We start from the raw sequence: 20,756 nt of genomic DNA on the forward strand, positions 1-20,756 counted from the left end.
AAAATTTGATGGATTTACCAAAACAAAATCTTTAATCAGAAAAACCTACCAAAACTTTACAATTTTTGGTAGAATTTTCTACCAAAACACTCTGGCGGTAGGTTTTTCTACCAACACCGACTTTGTCTCGAGCACCTTTCTGCCGAATGTCGTCTTAAACTTATCCAAATTTAAGTATTCACCATCATTTACTTCAAGGATCAATTTCTTAACCCTTTCCTTTGAACTTTCCACAAAACAAGCGGCCAATTTCATTTCCACTTCAGCATTCCTTAAACCTATACAGTATGATCTGAAAAATATTTTACAAAACAGGTAATAAATTAAAAAAATACATATATTTAATCTATTTATCTTATCTATCTATATATATAAAAGAAAGTCGTGTTAGTTACACTATTTATAACTCAAGAACGGCTGAATCGATTTGACTGAAAATTGGTGGGCAGGTAGCTTAGAACCAGGAAACGGACATAGGATAATTTTTACCCCATTTTCTATTTTTTATTCCGCGCGGACGGAGTCGCGGGTAAAAGCTAGTTTTTAATGATTAGAAGAAATATTAGTGAATTAATAAAAATTTACTAATAATTTAACAAAAAAAAAACAAATATAATTTATTCAGAGTTAATCCATCTATTACTCAAGATCCTTAAACCCTTGAGGTAATAGATGTTGAAATATTCCACCTGTGAAAAATATAACATACTGTATAATGTCACACAATATATTGTCACTTGTACTATCAGAAATAAAAGTGTTATTTTTCTTAATTATTTCCCTAAATAAACATATATTTTTTAAAACGAAAAATCTTAAACCTATAAACAATACAAAAAAAAAAAATTACTAACTTAAGTACGACAAAGACCTCTATTTGAATTAATTTTCTTAATAAAAATTATCAACGCGATTGTACAACACTACAAAGGATGTTAAAATTTTCACAAGGGGTATAACAACTATTACCCCTTTAGGGTTATATTACAAAGGGAAATGAACTAAACTGTTCTAGATATAAACCTATAAATGTCTAGTCTATAAATCCTTACCTGGATGCTCTAGCCAGTACTGCTGTCATAGCTAATATTTCACTGCCAGCTTCCGCCATTCTGCTTAATTCACTGTTAAATATAAAAATGCAAAGAGATGAACTTACTTTTGGTGGAAAGAAATACTTTTTTTACTACTTTTTTTTTAATTTTTCGCTGACGAAATTAATCATACTAATATTATAAATGCGAATGACTAGATCAGTGTTTCCCAAAGTGGGCGATAACTCCCCCTTGGAGGCGTTTGAAACCTAGGAGGGGGAGATAAGAGGCCCATAAAATGGGGGGGCATTGAAATTAATTAAAGTAATGAAATTGTAGTTTTTAAGTTTTAGGGCTGAATAAAAATTAGGGCGCTCTAAAATATAATTGATATTCAAAGGGGGCGGTGAAAGAAATAAGTTTGACAATCACTGGTCTAGATGTTACTTGAAGTTATCTCTAAAACGGTTCAACAGATCTAGATGAAATTTGTCACAGATGTAGAACATAGTCTGGAAGAACACATAGATTACTTATTAAGTTTTTTTTTTATTCCAAGCGGACGGAGTCGCGGGCGACAGCTAGTTAATAATAATTAACTATATAAAATAATTTAACTGTTCAATTGAAAAACTACAGAGTGTTATTTTCTTAATTATTACAAATGATTAAATATTTTTTAAATTCACTATGTTCATGTAACACTATACAGGATGTAGTAATTTAATGGTTGAATAATTAAATTATTTGAATTGAATTAAATAGACATTAAATGAATTGTCTTAATTTAGAACATTATACAGGATGTTTTAAAAACTGATTACAACTTTTATTATAATTTATAACCAAAATACAGGATGTTCTTTTTCAATTATTGACAAACATCAAAAGACTATACAGGATGTTCTTTTTTTATATATAAATAAATAATATTAAAACTTACGTAAAAGCATTGGTTACATCCATGCCGTGTCTACTCAATAGTGTTTCGCAGGAAAACTTCATCCTCAAAACGCAATACTCCAGCTGTTCTGAAGGTACTCGTAGAGATGGATGAAGATGTTCCGCTAAATATAGATTTAATTTAGGATCATCTCTCTCCTGGAACGGAAGAAATAGTTTTACATCGGATACAGTGACCGAAACTTGATGATTTCTTACTTTTTTTTTGTTTAAAGCTACCTCTTAGTTTAGTTAACACGCACTAAATAAAAATACACATTTACATATATAAATATGTTTTTTTTTGCTGAAGTAAAAGTTCCTATGCGAGCTATTTTCCTATATGGTTGAAACTTTAAGAGCTTCTCCTGTAAAGTTGTCATTCTCCTGTAAAGTTGTCATTTTTTTTTTCTTTTATTATTTATTTTAAGTAAGCGGTAACATGAATTCGACAAAATAGTAAAAGGGAAAGTTACTTAGACATCCGTAATTACAGATGCGTTGTCTACTTTTAATCGACAGAGGAGGGGACGCACAGATATAAGATATTTCCCCTTCCCTGTTAAAAAAATTAGACACATAGTTTATATTTTTTTTTAATTCAGTAATCACCTGATGACGATCAGCAAGGATTTTCTTCAAGATGAATGTTGGATTGAACAATGGATTTCTGATCTGTTTTATTTCTTGTGACATCATCCTACCCGCATGATGGATACCATTTAGTGCTGGAAATTATATATATACAGGGTGATTTTTATATGAATGGATTGTGTAAAAAAATTGTCACGACTTCTCTGTATATCTATATCAAGGGGTGAAAGGCTATTTGTTTTAAGCGACATATTTTTCTATATATATATAAGTAAATATCGCACAAAATGTCGCTTAAAACAAATAGCCTTTCACCCCTTGATATATATAAAAGAAAGTCGTGTTAGTTACACTATTTATAACTCAAGAACGGCTGAATCGATTTGACTGAAAATTGATGGGGAGGTAGCTTAGAACTAGGAGACGGACATAGGATAATTTTTACCCCGTTTTCTATTTTTTATTCCGCACGGACGGAGTCGCGGGTAAAAGCTAGTAGAGAATAAATTAAAAAAAAAATAGATTAAAAAAAATTGTTCTACAAACTTAAATTGGGAACAAGAATTTTCACTACAGGATGTCCTAAAACTAATTCACCAATAAATTTATTAATACTGTACTTATTAATACATTTAAATACTGAACATACTGTGTAAGTGTTCTTACTATGAAGGAAAACATCAGTGATGCTGCACATATCTGAGAAGAAATTCAATGATATGTGTGAAGTCAACTCGCACTTGACTATAGTTGACTATGACATAGTCATATCTAACTTAAGGTAGACTCTGGTAAAGTGAGCTGATCCTGTATAAGGCACTTATTGACATTATGAAACAAGTATTTTTTTTGTAATTTCGTATTTAATTTAGAAAATACTAGCTTTTACCCGCGACTCCGTCCGCGCGGAATAAAAAAAAAATAGAAAACGGGGTAAAAATTATCCTATTTCCGTTTCCCGGTTCTAAGCTACCTGCCCACCAATTTTCAGTCAAATAGATTCAGCCGTTCTTGAGTTATAAATGGTGTAACTAACACAACTTTCTTTTATATATATAGGTATATGTATGGATTATGTGAGAGTATTCGGATATGAAGACTGATAAGAGATTTATGGAATTAAGGAAGTTTTTTTCACATCTCTGCCTATCCCTATTTTATATTTACCTATAAACATGTTAACACTGTCCGTAGTTTCTCCTGTCAATGTCAAACATCTCATATTCTCCAATAATTGTAAAGTTTCATCTTTCATTTCAATATTTGGTATCGCTATTAACTTTAACAAAGTGCTTAAACCGTGCTCCGCTATAAAGTTCCTGTGAATAAATATATTTTTTTTAAACCAATTTTAAATCTATTTAATTAATATCAGATTGTCTGTGTCTAAGAATTTATTTTTTATATCAAAAGATGGCAAATGTGCAAATGGCCACCTGATTTCGCCGAAATGGCGAAGCGACTGTTGCCCACAGACATCCGTAAATGCAGATGCGTTGCCTATCTTTAATCAAAGGAGAAGGGGACGCACAGAAAGATATTTTCCCCTTCCTATGTGTCCTCTTCTCCGATAAATCCACTTCCCCTTCCCATTCTTGCCTAATAAGAAAAGGATGTGAAGGAAAAGAAGATTAAAATTGTTATTTTTTTTTGTTGCGAATTTTCAAACATGATGTATAAGGAAAAATATTTTTTTTAACTTTTGCCTCTGTCTGTACTCAAGTCTGTGTCTATTACGTATATCAGAAAAGACTAGTCCAATTTTAACGGGACTTTCACTAGAATATAGTCACTTAGCCTATTTTTTTTATCCCACACTGACGACAAGCAACACCTAGTATGTTTTTATTTTTATTTTTTTTATTTAACAATTTAAGAGGCTTTGTCGCAATGCGACCATATCTCCCCATAAGCCTTCCAATAAATACACCTTACATCTAATTACAGTCAAAATCTGTTATAACGGCATCGAAGGGACTACTCATATTGAGTCGTAAAAACCGATAGTTGTAACAACCGGTGACAGGTATTAATAGGAAAGATATGTATATAACATTCAGCCAGGACCTTTGATTTTGGTCAATTTAACCGGTATGTTGTTCTAAACGATGTCGCTATAAACGGTTTTGACTGTATCTACATTGTTTCTTAAACACATGTCGGTCAACTTAAACATCATCCTGGCCTCGTCAGAAGACGGGTCAGCCAGGATAGTGTTTATCTGACCGACATTATACCCGAACACCCTAGTATATTAAAGTTGGTGTCTCCTGACCTGCACATAGCAATTTCCAGTTCAGCATCAGGTTCCATGTAACCATCGAGGAGACCAGCTGTGAAATACTCCGCACTTTCTGATGCATATATGTTTAGTAAAGCTTCTCCTATCACTGAACGTATTGTTGATACTTCTGACATCGGCTTACCTACATACATCAAACTGATTTTAGTAATAACATAGAAAAATAGCTACATTTTAGCTGAATTTTTTTTTTATACTACAGTCAATGGCTCAGGGGTGACTTGACTTGCATTCTGCAAGTCCTAAGTTCCAATCCCGTCATGTACCAATGTGTTATTCGATTTACATATGTACATTTATCCGACATTCTTACATTGAAGGAAAACATCAGTGATGCTGCACATATCTGAGAAGTAATTCAAAGATATGTGTGAAGTCAACTCGCACTTGACTATAGTTGACTATGACCTAGTCACATCTAACTTATGGTAGACTCCGAGCATGAGAGTGGGGATGTATAGTGACCTGATGATGATGACAGAGAAGCAAGCACACCATCTGACTCGGTTAAATCGATGGGTCCTATGTATAAGGGCCAAAGTAAAAAAATTTATGATTTTTACTTTTTTATATTAAAATCTACCTCTTAGTTAAGTTAACATGCACTAAACATAAATACACATTTACAGATGTAAATGTTTTTTTGCTAAATTAAAATGGCGTATGCGGTCTATTTTCCTATATGATTGAAACTTTGAGAGCTTCTCCTGTAAAGTTGTCAATTTGTACATTGACCCTTATTTGTAGGAGTCATCGAAATAACCTCCTCCTCCTGAGAATTATCCTCCGACAGACAGTGATTAGATAATGCAGGTATCATTTTCAGTTGGTTGTCATCTGTGGTCATATGACACCACAGAGCAGTACATTTTATATATCGTCGCTGGAAAACGTAAACGCTGTAACCCCGAAAGTATGAACTTTACAGGAGAGCCAAAAAATGATAACTCGTGAGCTGATACGCCTACAAGCATGCGGTATTTAGCAATGTTGTGTAGTTTGTGCTAACCTATAATAAAATCATTATCGTTTGAAAATGGTTGAAATTATTAACGTGTGAAAAACATATTCGCGATTTCAAGGGTTACAGCGTTTATGCTTTCCAGCGTCGATATCATAAGATGGCAAAGAAGCCAGCAGTCACTTGAATTCATGTAAACAGTGAAGCAACCAATGCCCAGAGATATATGCAATTGAAGATGCCTTGTTTACCTTCAATCGACTGATTTGAAGCATAGAAAGATATATTCCCTTCATATGAGTTCTCTTCTGCATCAAATCCATTTCCTCTTTCCTTCTTTTCCTTATAAGAAATTGAAAAAAGACAATAATTGAAAGAGAAGGGTATGATTAGGTATCGAAAATTTCCTCTTTCTGTAAGTTCTCTGTCGATTAAAGGTTGGTAAAGCATTTGCAAATGCAGTGATCGCTAGCTTGTATATTTTTTTTAAAATCGAGACTGCTGTTGTATTAATGCTATTAAAGGCTTTTATTATAATCTAGAAATTCTGTAAAAAGTATTTTTAATACCTGAAAATGTCCTAGGCGTTATATATTCAGTGATAATCTTCATAGCTTGCAATAGACTAGATCTACAAAGTGAAGCTGTGTAAAGTCTAGATACACCTAGTGTCTTTGCCAAGTTCTCTTCTGTAGCCATATCTAAGGGTAAAGCTGAAAACATGAAAATAGTATATGAACTAGCTGTTGACTGCGACTCCGTGCGCACGGCTTTGAAAAATAACTTAATAAATAGTGTTTGTTTGAAGGTATCTCCAAAGATGTAGAACATAGTCTGGAAGAAGACATAGGCTACTTATTATTTTTTTTAATTCCGTGCGGACGGAATCGCGGGTAAAAACTAGTATTAGCATAGAATGATATTCAGTTAATTTGACCTACCTGGTGTCTTCATAAATGTGACATATGTTCCGTTATGACTGACACCATACGCTCCGGGATGGACCAGGAACATTTTAAGACGGGTTGTATCAACTATACTTAATACTAAATAGTATTCAGATGATTGAAGACATATCTTCTCTCCGGATATACGCCATACACCTGAAACAGTAATAGACTTCATCTATATCTTGTTTCAAGCCAAAGCAACATCATCAGCTCACTATATGTCCTCATAAAGGGGCTCTGAGCCTACCCTAATAGGTGACTATGTTAAGACACACATGTCTTTTGAATTTCTACGCATATATGTGCAGAAAAGTCAGATAAATGTACATATGTAAATCGAAAAACATTAGTACATAGAGAGATTTGCACCTAGGATCTGCAGATTACAAGTCAAGAGCTTAACCCCTGAGCCACTGACACTCAGATCTAAATATATATGTGCTAAACCATGGCAACTTTTACAATATATAACCTTTACAGATAAAATGAATAAATTTTGACAAAAAAGTAAGTTTTAAAATTGGAACAAGGCATAGTACTGACCTCTCTCATCAACTTCAGCAGTAGTCCTAAAGTCAGCTTGTGATATTCTCTCAGCCACCCTCTCTCTGATACACAATGCGATCGTATTTTCACCAGATGTTAAGTCATTAATAACCTTCTGGTACATATCCTCCGCTAAACCGATCTTTAAAGCATTCAAACCAACCCAATGATCACTTATTTGCTGACTCAGCTTTAAATCTGTACTTATAGCCTCTAAATAACGAAGACTCTCTGTATGATTGACTGCTAAACCGTTATCAGTTAAAGCAACTGGGGCTGCATACATTTTTGTTCCTCTCAACGCATTTTTTCGGTCTTCTATAGTTTTATCCGGGTCGGAAAAGACACGATCGAGCGCCGCAACCCTCTGGTCTAACGCCTCAGATTCATCCTTGTTTAAAATCTCAGGAAAAGCGAGCAAATCCCTGTCGAAAATGCTAACGAATACGTTTTTCATGAAGGGTGGAATTTTAGCTTTTCGACGTTCAACGCGTTCCAATACTTTCAAGTCCTCAAAATTGTACTTCTCGTCTTTAACTTGAGGTTGAGTGGAAGAAGACTCATATCGATTACCAATAGTAATTTTTCTCGAAAACCTCTTGTTAATACTTTGATACCGTATAGTGCAAATTGTGCGGGCTATATTCATTTTTAAAAGTTAACTAATCGTTTCGGTACACTTATTTCACATGAATATTTGTTAAAATATTAGCTAACTTATTTAACGATGTTTAATTTCTAATATTAAGAATACATAAGATTAAACCTTTTAGGTTACTTTCTTGACATTGACACTTATGGTTTTGTTTTGATCGCATAGATTTATAAAAATTTACAGATTAAAAAGGCAGACTTTTGTAACCTTAAGAGCTAGTTCAGACATGGCGGAATCCGTGCGGATGCAAATCGCGCGGTTCTAAACGCAAGTGTTCAGACAGGCGCGGATTTAAATGCGGAGTGCCGTAATCCGCATAGAGTGACAGTCGTTCTAGTTCAATCATGGAAGTCGAAGAAGCAATATGTGTGTACTTGTTGCTCCGTAAAAAAAAAGAAAGAAGAAACGGCAGTATTGGGTGCATCCAATATTACGTGATCGGCTCACCCATGGTCAGTTTCAGACTTTATATCCAAAATTAAGAAGTTTTGAACCAAAATTCTTCAATTATTTGAGAATGTCGATAAATTCATTTGATGAATTATTAGAAATGATCAGTGAACAAATTGCATGTAATGATACCCATATGAGGTCAAGCGTGGCCCCAGAAGAAAAACTCGTGATTACGTTAAGGTAAGATATTTATTTTATACATCAGAATATATATTTTGTACTATAGAAGACTGTGAGTCGTCAGTGCTACTGCATGATAAAGGCGATGGAGACTCTCCTGGTACAATTGTAGAACATCCAGTAAAATATCCTTGTGGGTTTGAATATTGTTGGCTTTGCCAAAATACTGCATTAGGCGTGTTCTGCTGGCTCGTAATATGAATAGGCGCTGGTAATTTCTGCCCTTTCTGTATTACCTGGAGTAATTCAATTTTAGTAGCCAAACGCTTATTTTCTGGGACTTTTTTTAACTCTTTATACAATGACATACAAAAAAGCTTATCATCATCATCTTGCTTTGACATACTTTCTTGTAATTGTCTCTGTATTTTATCCCTTGATTCAATGCTATTTTCTAATATGTCAGCCAATCGCTCTTCTGAAGTAATTTTAGTCTTCTTCCTTTTACTGGGTACTGATTGTATTTCACGTGCATTAACAAAATTATCTTGGTTTTGATCAATGTTTTGAATTCCTTCATTTTTGGCTTCATGTATGTTTGAGGTCGTTTCTTTGTTCTCTACCGTCTTCTGAAGAAAATAAAGCCGATCAAAATACATGTATTTTGAACCTTTACATGCACCAGAACCAGAAGGAATTGATTTGCCTTTCTTGAATTCCTTATTATAAGCATCCCGTATGTTCTTCCACTTTTTTTGTAATGTTACACCTGGAACAGAAATCACTATCTTTAACAAAATTGTAGATTTATAAATACAGGAGCGGTCAAATAATTGAAGACACTCATTTAAAGTTTGAAAAATTTTAAATAAAATAATTGACACTCATTATATACAACTAGCTGGTGCATGCGACTTATAATGTATAAATGAAAAGCTTACAATTTGTTTAGCAAAACGATACAGATCAAGATTATATTGTTTCAGATATCTGGGTACTGGTTGTTCCTTTGGAGAACTGCATTATAACTTTCGTCTTGGCAAATCTACAATTACAGGTATTGTCCGTGAAGTATGTGAAGCTCTGTGGGAAAAAGTCGCAAAAAATGTCATGCCTGAACCCAGCGAAGATAAATGGAAGAAAATAGCTACAGATTTTGAAAAATATGCAAATTTCCCCAATTGCATTGGCGCCATAGATGGCAAGCATATAAGGATCACAAAACCCAATGATTCTGGATCTTTGTATTACAATTACAAAACTTTTTTTTCCATAGTGCTGTTGGCACTTTGTGATAGTAACTATTGTTTCTCTTTCATAGATATTGGATCATATGGAAAAAGTAGTGATTCTGCAATTTTTAAAAATTCGGTATTTTATAAAAGATTAATAGAAAAGTCATTACACATACCAAAACCTAAACCAATATCTAACACAGATCCTACGCCATTGCCATACGTCATAGTTGGCGATGAAGCGTTTGGTTTATCCGAAACTGTAATGCGACCCTATGCAGGTAGAGGGCTTTCATACGAAAAAAAAATATTTAATTACAGGTTATCAAGAGCTCGACGTTATATCGAATGCCAAAAGTGCATTCGATATAACTGTAATTCTGGCAAACAAGTGGCGCATTTTTCATAGGCCTATAAACGTTAATATAGACTTTGCCGAAGACATAATAAAGGCTTGCTGCGTGCTACACAATTTTGTTAGAACTAGAGATGGTGTACAGTATGAAGATACTTTATATACTGCGCCAATGAGTAATCTTATTATATTACATGCCGGAAGGGGTACACCGTCATCATTAAACATTAGAGACAAATATGCTAATTACTTTGTAAATGAGGGTCGTGTAGAATGGCAAGATACAAAAATATAAAATTAAAATTTGTTACAGTTCGCGCCAAATAACTAAACTCAAGATGGCGTCGCGTCGGTTGCACATAGTCACTAGCTACTCCGTTACTATGGTAACGTGATATTTTTCCCGCGCTCGATCACAATCCACCTCCAATCACAATAATAACGTTTTTATATAGTTTAGTTATTTGGGGTGGACTGTCAATTACAAATTATGTAAACTACCATTAAATACTTACTGACCAAAAAGAACCTTTTTTTCCAAAGAATCCTCATTTTCTCCAAAAATCTCTACCAGCTCCTGCCAAGCTCCGTTTCTAATAATTTTATTAGAATATTCTGCACGTTGGATGTCCCACAAAACAGGTCTCTTTTCCACCTCATCGATGAATAGCTCGGTGTCGAAGCGATCCATTGTCACCGTCCGATACGCGCGGCTTCCGCAGAGCAACTGAACGCGCTCTAGGTACGTCAAGTAAATAGATCCGAGCGGCGACCGCGCGAATTCATTTTCGAGCGGTTGAGTGGCGGTAGCCGCGCGGATTGTCAATCCGCGCGGATAGGTATGAACGAATATATAGGCGCTAATGTAAATAAGATCCGCGCAGTCTAACCGCGCGATTTGCAACCGCACGGATTCCGCCATGTCTGAACTAGCTCTAAGAGTTGTATTTTCTTATTACATTTTAATAAAAGGTAAGCTTTAAAGTTAATGGATTATAAATTTACCACAACTTTTCTGATAACATTCTGAATATGAAATTATTAAATCTTACTTTCTTTTTAAAGCGCCCTCTGTGTTTCAACTATAAGTTTGAATTCACATAAAAAATAGTTCATAGGATTTCTCATGTTTTTTTTTTGTTACTACTTTTTAGTAACTACTAAGTTATTAAATAGAGTTGGTTTTCATTAGGTTTGAATTTTATATAAAAACTAGATTTAAATATTAAAATGTACTTACCTAATTTTATTCGATTGCTTTTTCACGTTTCACACCGATATTAATTTGACCGATATTATATGGTAGACATAATGTTAAATTATAATACAGCGACATTATAATTGGATTATGAATTGCTTTTTGGAGCGAATTTAACATAAGGGTAGATTTCTAAATTACAAATTTTAATTTTGTTTTTTTTATATGCATTAAACATATGACAAGATTAATTTCATGCAACCTAAAACAATAAACAGAATAATTATAACCAAATTAACTTTTTTCTTTACGTTAAAAATAAAATAAATACGAAAAACAGTTATTAATATATGATTTGAAATTCGAACAAAGACCGAAGCTCTAATATTAATTTTAATAAATGTGGACATCTTAATTTCATGATTCATAAAATTCAAAGCAAGTTAATGAACAACCCTTTCTAATTTGCATGCGGTCAATCCAACCCTCATCAACTCCTGGTTATTAAGCCCTATTATATTTACTCTGATCTCATACAACTATAAATATGCAAGACAAAAACAATTACTTCAATTTAATTAAATACCAGTTTTATTAGCAGGCAACACTGAATATTATAGTGATGTGCCAAAATAGCAGTTACGCATAAATATGAAGCAGCTGTTATAAAAACCGTTATTTGTCAACGTCAATTTCATAAATGTACTTGTATGAATGGAAAAGAAGAACTTTAGTAAAAAATTCAATACAGTTTATTTTTCTTCAAATTTCAAACATGTTGTCTTAGTATGCTGGTGAAATAAAGTAATGTAAGATAAATCCAAGGTGATTTTTAAATGGATCAAAAAGAATTAATGTTTTATATAATTTTATACATCTAGAAGTATAACTACAAATAATTATTCTGTTATTAGCATATGAACGAAAATGCTAAACGTAGCAGCGCGTAAAACAAACTTCTGTATTTCACGGACTTCCCTTCAGCTTAGGGGATGGGGCTGAATACGGGGTGAGATTACAGCCACCCCAATACATTTATTGTAATTTCGACTTAGAAGTGTAATGTGTAAGGTAGATTATTGTATAACTGAATCGGATTTATATTATTTTACATAACCGTGTCTATGTATTGCCATGAAATAATCAGTAGGATTTCTTCTTTGATGCGGTGATGTGTGTTGAGTGAAGTGTGTAGTTTAATTGCTTAGAATAACGTGTTTTCAACTAAAACAATTGTGTTCTTGTGTGTTCTATTGTGTAGTTTATGTGTAAGGTAGTGTTAAATATTATAAATTATAATAATTTAAATGAACAATGAAGATTAATGATTAGTTCCGATAATGCTAAGCAAACATGAGAGTGTATGAGACAAGAAAAAATTGATAATTTCATGTTGCTATGGTTAGAAGGAAAGTTATTGATGGTAAGTCATAGTACAAAATAATTATCTATTTTTTTACACGTGAAACTTTGAGGTTAAACAGGTTAATGTGATAAATTAAACGGTGTCGATAATTGATCTAATTAGTTGCAAGTAGAACATCACTAATATTTGAGTTTCTTTAATTCCTTCATCCAAAAGGCAAAGGTATTCTTGTTTTGCTGCCACTGCTGTCTTTTACTCTGATGGAATATTAAATTTTACTGTAAATTTTTAAAATTAAATAATCACGCTCTTTTTTAATTTTATAATGATATTCCTAGTAAACTTATACTTTAGTCTATTATTACAAAAAGAAGTTTGTTTAATTGATATTAATCGATAAAATCAAAACAGATTATAAAAGTTTGTAATTGTCGAAATAAATTGAGTTTGTTTTGTAGATTCACTGCATAATGGTTAAAAGTTATAGTTAGTCTAAGACTTAATAAGTCAGTAATGTTATTTATTTATTTATAAGGCTAATTATCAGTAGGTTTTCTGAGACAATAATCCCCGTTTAAAACAATGTTTTGTCAAAGATAATGACAGAGATGACGATATGTTTTATACAGATATTTTGGTCTCAGAAACTCACGTTATATCATATTTACAATAACTAGTAACAACAACGAACAATATGTTTGATAAAATTAAATTAATTTAAATAAAAAAATTAAAATATTTTTTCTTAATAAGAAAATTCTCGACGACATTTTTTAAATTAGACAATTTGTTTTGGGAAGATATCGATTAGACTAATTGTAATAAAAAAGTTGATAATTCAATTTTATTTGGACAATATTATTGTTTAAAAACCGTATGTATTTTTACGCACAGAAATAGGATATTTGCCCAAACTATGCGTTCTCTGCTCCGTCAATTCCACCTCCCCTTACCATGATTTTCTTGTAAGAAAAAGGTGGGAACGTGGACAAAAATTAGGCCTACACTACGCCTGTGACTGTCTAGAATCTAGAGCCTAAACGAATGCACCAATTTTAATGAGTCAGATACGAGTTCTCTTCTATCCCAGAGTGTCATCTTACTAATATTATAAATGTGAATGTATGTATGGATGGATGTTACCTAAAAGGTATCTCCAGAACGTCTCAACGGATCTTGATGAAATTTGGTACAGATGTAGAACATAGTCTGGAAGAACACATAGGCTACTTATTGAGTTATTTTTTTTAATTAGGCTCAGACGTATGGTATATTAAATAAGCACATAACTCATATAGTGGACGTGAAAAATGGAATTCCAAAAAAAAAAATGAAAAAAAATCAACTTCAAATCTCACGCCCTACAATTTGTTACATTGTTGTCTTTTTTGATGTTTATAAAAAAATAATCTTTGTTTTAAAATGCAGCGAATAGTTGGCACTATTTCAATTATGAAACTGTCTGTCGGGTTTTTCGTTTTTAAAAATTAAGGCAAGGTTATTCAACTGAATAAATAGTAGTTCTTAATTAACGAACTATTATTATTACAAGCTACTGCTAACAAATCCTTACTGAGTAAATAAAGTAGGATTTTATTTTTAATTTTATGGTTGAATTTAAAACCTACCTTACTACAAAAATTTGTTTTTAACTGTTATAAAGAAAAAAATTCTTACATTTGATTCCAAATTTAAATTCGAATTTATTTGATTGTTACGATTCTACTGTCACATAAAATTAACTTTTTTTACCGTTGATTTCTGAGACCAAAATATCTTTATAAAACACTAGCTTTTACCTGCGACTTCGTCCGCGCGGAATAAAAAAATGCACACAAGATAAAAAAGTTCCTATGTCCGTCTCCTAGTTCTAAGCTACCTCCCCATCAATTTTCAGTTAAATCAGTTCGATCGATCTTGAGTTATAAATAGTGTAACTAACACGACTTTCTTTTATATATATAGATATCGTCATCCCTGTGATTATCTTTGACAAAATAGAGATAATAATCAATTTTAAATGGAGATTTTGGTCTGAGAAACCAACTGTTAATCTCTCTACTTTATATTATTTTACGTGTGCTTTTATGTTGGCTAACTATGTTTATATGTCTAATAAAACCTCTAACATATGTATGAAATTAGGGTAATCTGAGCCTAGCATTTAGCTCACGGTATAAGCTTTAATCTATTTATGACGCACTAGCCGTCGCCCGCGACTTCGTCCGATCGGAATTAAAAGGAAAAAGATACGTAGTATTTTATTCAGGTTAAATTCAGTTCAGCCGTTGAGCTATGTGTCAACATAACATAAGTATATTAATATCTTTGGAATATATAATAATTAATTAATTAAAATGTAGAAGCGTTCGAAGCAACAAAATGAGGAGAGTTAGAAAGTCTCCGGACGCCATTTTTTTTTTGTTTCCTCAGTGTTGTCATTCGCATTACTATCTTACTATTCTTACTAATATTATAAACTAGCTTTTACCCGCGACTCCGTCCGCGCGGAATAAAAAATAGAAAACGGGGTAAAAATTATCCTATGTCCTATTCCTGGTTCTAAGCTACCTGCCCACCAATTTTCAGTCAAATCGATTCAGCCGTTCTTGAGTTATTAATGGCGTAACTAACACAACTTTCTTTTATATATATAGATAGATGCGAACGTTTGGATGGATAGATGGATGGATGGATGTTTGTTTGAAGGTATCTCCAGAACGACTTAACGGATCTCGATGAGATTTGTCATAGATATAGAACACAGAAGGACACATTTGCTACTTATTGTGTTTTTTTTAAGTTCGGTAGTTCAGTTAGTATTTACATTAAAAAGAAAATCTAATAAACTTAAAAGACAAAGTTCGAAGTTCGTTCAAAAAACAATAAATAATATATACGATTATAATAAGATAAAATTATTAAATATATTTTTAGTACAAAATCATTACGCAATGTTTCTTAAAAGAAACTTTGCAAATATGTCAGGAATTTCAGTTTTTGTATACTAGTTGCGTTAAGTATATGAAAAACTTTTAATAATCTAACTTCTAGTTGGAACTTAGTTTGTAACTTAAAAGATGTTTTATAACTTTATAGTTGAGACCATGGATAAATTAACTTTTAGATATCTAATCTGGAGCACAGAAGTAGAACGAAAAGAAGGTTTACGAAGGTCAATTGATGGGGGTTTTCTTTAGTGTTGCCATTTAGAATACAAAAGTCGATTGTCGATTGAAACACTCCATCCGATTATATATTTATAGTTAAAAAAAAACTTGAGAGATGTCAAGGGACACCTGGATGGAACGAAGTTCCTTTCGATTAATTAGTGAAGGAACCAATGTTTATTCTATGAATAAAAACCTTCACTTAGAGAGTCCTCACAAGAAGTACATTTTATTTCTATGAATTATCTTTATATATTGTCACGTCGTTGCCATGGTGAAGTAGCGTTCATTCGTCGTTAACATACTTACTATAGTAAAAAGTGTCGTGACAACTTTTCGTAAGAATTTTTTCCGCATAGCCCCCTTTCACAACGCGCGATAAGGAACTTCGTTCCAAAAAACAGACGAACGTCAACGTCAATTCATGGCGGCCGTTCGTAATGGCTACTATGGTATGAGACGTTCCACTGTTCACTTAATTTAGGCGTTTATTAGAAACCACATGATCCTCTATACATTTAAAGACCGGTAACGAATCTATGGTACTTCTTGAGTTGCGGATGTCTATGAGCGTTGAATTAATCAATGTTAGGTATATAAAAAAAGAGTGGGTTTCCATGTGCCTGTGTCTTGTTCAGCGATCCTAAAAGTATGTTAACGTACTGTTTAAACCGAAGCCATACAAATGACGAAGCAATGACATGACGATAGTGACGTGTTGCTCGGCTTTTTTTTATATTTTTAATCGTAAATTTTATACGTTTTTTTACAAGCCTGCCAGTTATAAATATAGTTACGGTTAAGCGTTGAACTTTGTAAACTACATTTTACAGTGGTAGATTCCGCAACAACAATATTTGTTGGGTGCACGAATAGGCCAGTACGACCGGTGAAATACCACGACCACAGACACGCCACAATTGGAAGCAATTCCGCTTACAGCCTGATGAGTGTGTTTGTTGGAGGCCTAAATTTAGTCCACGTTCCCTTCCCACCATTTTCTTATAAGGAAAGGATAGGAATGAGAAGTCAATTTGGCGAAAGAGGGGACGCATAGGAAGGGGAATATCCTCTTTGCGTCTCCATCTTCATTTATTGAAGGTAGGTAACGTATCTACGATTTCGGGTGTCTTTATGCAGCGTTTACTGCCCTAGTTCGGCAAATTCAGGGGGACGATTGGCTTGTAAAATATAACAGTTCAAGTACGGAACAAGATCAAAATGACAGAAGACATTTTTCGCGCCAATTGTTTTTTTTTTCAACATTGTCGAGTCGGGAGCGCTGTGCCGTCGTCCATTCAGCCACTGCTTTGTAGCCACGAGCCAAAGGATTTTTAAAGAGTCCTATTTAATGTTTTATTTTAAAGTCTTCATTGAAAGAAAAGAATAGCTTGTAGCTATTAACAACTCGTGACATTTTCTAGGCAATTATCCCAGAAAATACTAAGAGTTAAGTACCAATTCTTGCCTTCTTTATTTAATATTATTACATTTGGATCTTGTGTTGATTTTACTGTCCGTATTAAAATTAAAAAGTCAATGATAAAGGTTCATTTAAATTATACTCAAACAGAAATCTTGATGTTTTTATACTCTTTAGTTATTTTATCTTCAGAATGAAATAGGAATTTGTTAAATTTATATTTTATGCATTTAGCATTACAAAAGGTTCAATAACTATAAACGTTTTAAATACTGGCCGTCTAGATTGTTATGTTTCAAAGAGAACGTTTTTAATCTGTACAATTTTGCCGCGCTCTGTTTAGATTGCAAATAGCGATGTAAAGCAAAGCGGGCAGAAATGTCAGTTTTTTTAGCTTTCCTTTGTATTTTAGTTGGGAAAATACTGTTATTAATTTTATTTAAAATCTCATGCTTTTGGTGATGCAAATTTTTATTTCGCATTTATAATTCAAAACAACGTCATTTCGTTATATGCTTTTTCGTAGTTTTAATCGTTGTAAGTTAAAATTGTATTTAATTACAATGTTTATAACCTAAATAAAGCATATTGTTTGGAAAAATTACTTAACCGAAAACTAAATAAGTAATTCTAACATAAAATAAAAAATCTAACTTCTCTCCTAAAAAGGTTTGGCGACAGCTTTGGTCAGCCGTCAAACCTAAGCCAAAACATTTAGGTTTCTAAATTCCATTCCATTGTAAGATCATTGACTTTTAAATAAAAATTACAGACCCAGCTATAAAATACAGATTATGCAACAGTCGTAAAGTAACAGGAAACAATTGACACATCATCTTTGATTAACGAACGAAAATTACAGAGTCGTAGCGCGCTGTCAAATAAATGGCGGGAAAATATTAAATTGTAGGAAATTAATTAAAAAAGTTTTCAAATCCTGAAAGACATTAAATTGTAATATGTATTAATTATTTCTTTCCTATTTAACATAATTCTAAAGTTTACGCTATAATTGAAATAATTTTTACATTTTTTTTACCTTGAATATTTGCGACACACGGTTCCATAGGATTACAAACAAAAAAAAAATTAAAAGCGCTACTTTTTTAGTAAACCAGATTTACGAAATACATTTGTGTGTATTGAATTACTCATTTACAAAATACCGCGCTGTGATCTTTACCTATCAATCAATACATAGTATAAAACAAAGTCGCTTTCGCTGTATGTCCGTATGTATGCTTAGATCTTTAAAACTACGCAACGGATTTTGACGCGGTTTTTTTTAATAGATAGAGTGATTCTTAAGGAAGCTTTGTATGTATAATAAATGCATAATATAGTAGAGAAACACTGATAAATTTAAAGTTTTCTAATGTGATGTCGTAAATAAGCACGTTTTTTTGCGCTTATATTGCAAACGCTGGCTGAACCCTACGAGATAGACCAAAATAATGTACTACAGTATTGTTCACCTTAAAAAGTTCAACAAAAAAGTCCGTCCAAAAGATGGTATATGTCTATCTCTTAGGGATAACCCAGCATAACCATTTTTATTCTTTTACGAAGTGATTTTAAACAATACAGCATTAATCCTTATCCATTTAAGTACCTTAAATAAATTGTGCATTTATTCTGTAGTAGGTATATTTTGCATTGCACCCGTGCGAAGCCGGGGCGGGTCGCTAGTCAATAATAAAATGGACGTGGTGACTCGCGTTAATATTCATAACGCTCTAATGGCGTGGCGTTGCCTTGCGTATTACAGATGTAGTTTAGGGTTGTCTATTGATAATTTTTCTTTTCATTATTAATGTTTTAGTTAACATACTTGCGTCAAAAACCGGTGACTCTAGTGTTATTATTTTTTAGTATTTCCTTTGGTGTCCATGATCACTTGGCTGTTCGCGAGGCTCGTTTGCCCTGTTTTAAAAAATAACCTCACTCTTCAAAATCTGTCAAACCTGAGTTACATTTTAGGTTATAGATAATATCTAAATTCAAATTTTAGAAGCATTGAATTAAAAATAATTTCCCTTTATAATTCCAATAACTTTCCCAAATCTGAAACGTCATGATTTGTATTAACTTTTAACAAAATTGAAACAAAGTTTTCTTAATATACAAAGATCATTTGAATAATAATTCAAAGTAAACGCATTTGGCCGCAATTTCAACAATGGTCTGTGATAAAGAAAAATATAGAGTTATTATAAAGTCTAAAGTTAATATTAGGTCCTTACATATGAAATTGGCGTTTTTCGTACTGGCCACTTTAATCACGAATTTCTCCTCTTTGGTAAGGAATTCCAAATTCAAATTTGTACAGCTATAGACTCATGTATTTGTGGTTCGATGACCGTCATTCATTTGTTTTTTTTCTTCTGTTTTTTTCTGTTTGCGTCACTCATTTTACAAAATGGAAAACTTAAAATATCGCATTATTTACGAGTACGAGTTCCGCCGTGGCACTAGTGCTGCGGAAACGACTCGAAGGGTGAATGATGTGTATGGCGGTCGTGTTGCAAAAGAAAACACAGTTCGTTTTTGGTTCCAACGTTTTCGTTCTGGAAATTTCGATCTGCAGAACAAGCCCCGTGGACGGCCTGAGACTCAAGTTGATAATGAAGAGTTGAAGGCTATTGTGGAAGCGGATCCATCGCAAACCACGTCCGAGTTAGCTGCAGGCTGCGATGTTAGTGATAAAACTGTTTTAATTCACTTGAAGCAAATTGGGAAGATTAAAAAGCTTGAAAGGTGGGTACCTCACGAATTGACTGAAGCAAACCGGCAAACGCGCGTCGACTGTTGCGTTACATTACTAAACCGGCACAATAATGAAGGTATTTTAAACCGAATCATTACCTGTGATGAAAAATGGGTTCTTTACGATAATCGGAAGCGCTCAGCGCAATGGTTGGATCCTGGCCAGCCAGCCAAATCCTGCCCCGAGCAAAAATTAACCCCAAAAAAGTTACTTGTAAGCGTTTGGTGGACTAGTGCCGGTATTGTTCATTACAGTTTTCTCAAATCTGGCCAGACTATTACGGCTGATGTCTATTGTCAGCAATTGCAAACCATGATGGAAAAGCTAGCGGCTAAACAACCTAGGCTGGTCAATCGCTCGACGCCACTGCTGCTTCACGACAACGCTAGACCACACACTGCGCAACAGACGGCTACTAAATTAGAAGAGCTTCAATTGGAAAGTCTAAGACATCCTCCGTACTCCCCGGACCTTGCTCCAACAGATTACCATTTTTTTCGAAATTTGGATAACTTCTTGCAAGGGAAAAAATTCAACTCCGATGGGGCAGTCCAAATCGCCTTCAAAGATTTTATTGATTCCCGTCCGACTGGTTTTTTTAGTAAAGGGATCAATGAACTACCTATGAGATGGCAAAAGTGCATAGAAAATAATGGTTCATACTTTGATTAATTAAATATATTAT

General features: G+C 33.3%; 3 protein-coding genes and 1 pseudogene across 3 annotated transcripts in view; 2 read left to right on the top strand and 2 right to left on the bottom strand.

Annotated features, from left to right (window-relative positions):
• Positions 1–50: 50 nt before the first annotated feature.
• On the bottom strand, positions 51–8,079 carry LOC106709410 (complex I assembly factor ACAD9, mitochondrial). Its single transcript, XM_045685000.1, has 9 exons — positions 7,327–8,079; positions 6,775–6,936; positions 6,403–6,546; positions 4,846–4,996; positions 3,738–3,889; positions 2,589–2,704; positions 1,978–2,135; positions 1,053–1,124; positions 51–292 (listed from the first exon to the last, which is right to left on the bottom strand). Exons 1-9 carry the CDS (start codon positions 7,976–7,978, stop codon positions 79–81), a joined length of 1,821 nt encoding a protein of 606 aa, XP_045540956.1. The 5' UTR covers positions 7,979–8,079; the 3' UTR covers positions 51–78.
• Positions 8,080–8,208: 129 nt separating this feature from the next.
• On the top strand, positions 8,209–10,442 carry LOC123722615 (annotated as a pseudogene).
• LOC123722616 lies at positions 8,632–10,838 on the bottom strand. Its single transcript, XM_045684999.1, has 2 exons — positions 10,667–10,838; positions 8,632–9,326 (listed from the first exon to the last, which is right to left on the bottom strand). The coding sequence occupies exons 1-2, from the start codon at positions 10,836–10,838 to the stop codon at positions 8,632–8,634; spliced, it is 867 nt and encodes a 288-aa protein (XP_045540955.1).
• A 1,872-nt stretch (positions 10,839–12,710) lies between these two features.
• Positions 12,711–20,756, top strand: part of LOC106709412 (glutamate receptor ionotropic, kainate 2) — a 29,947-nt gene continuing 21,901 nt past the window's right edge. Inside the window, exon 1 of the mRNA XM_014501215.2 lies at positions 12,711–12,768. The gene's annotated coding sequence lies outside the window, so the exon portion shown is untranslated. The remainder of the gene's footprint in view (positions 12,769–20,756) is intronic.

This window comes from Papilio machaon, chromosome 28, assembly GCF_912999745.1.
Source record: "Papilio machaon chromosome 28, ilPapMach1.1, whole genome shotgun sequence".
Lineage (NCBI taxonomy): Eukaryota > Metazoa > Arthropoda > Insecta > Lepidoptera > Papilionidae > Papilio > Papilio machaon.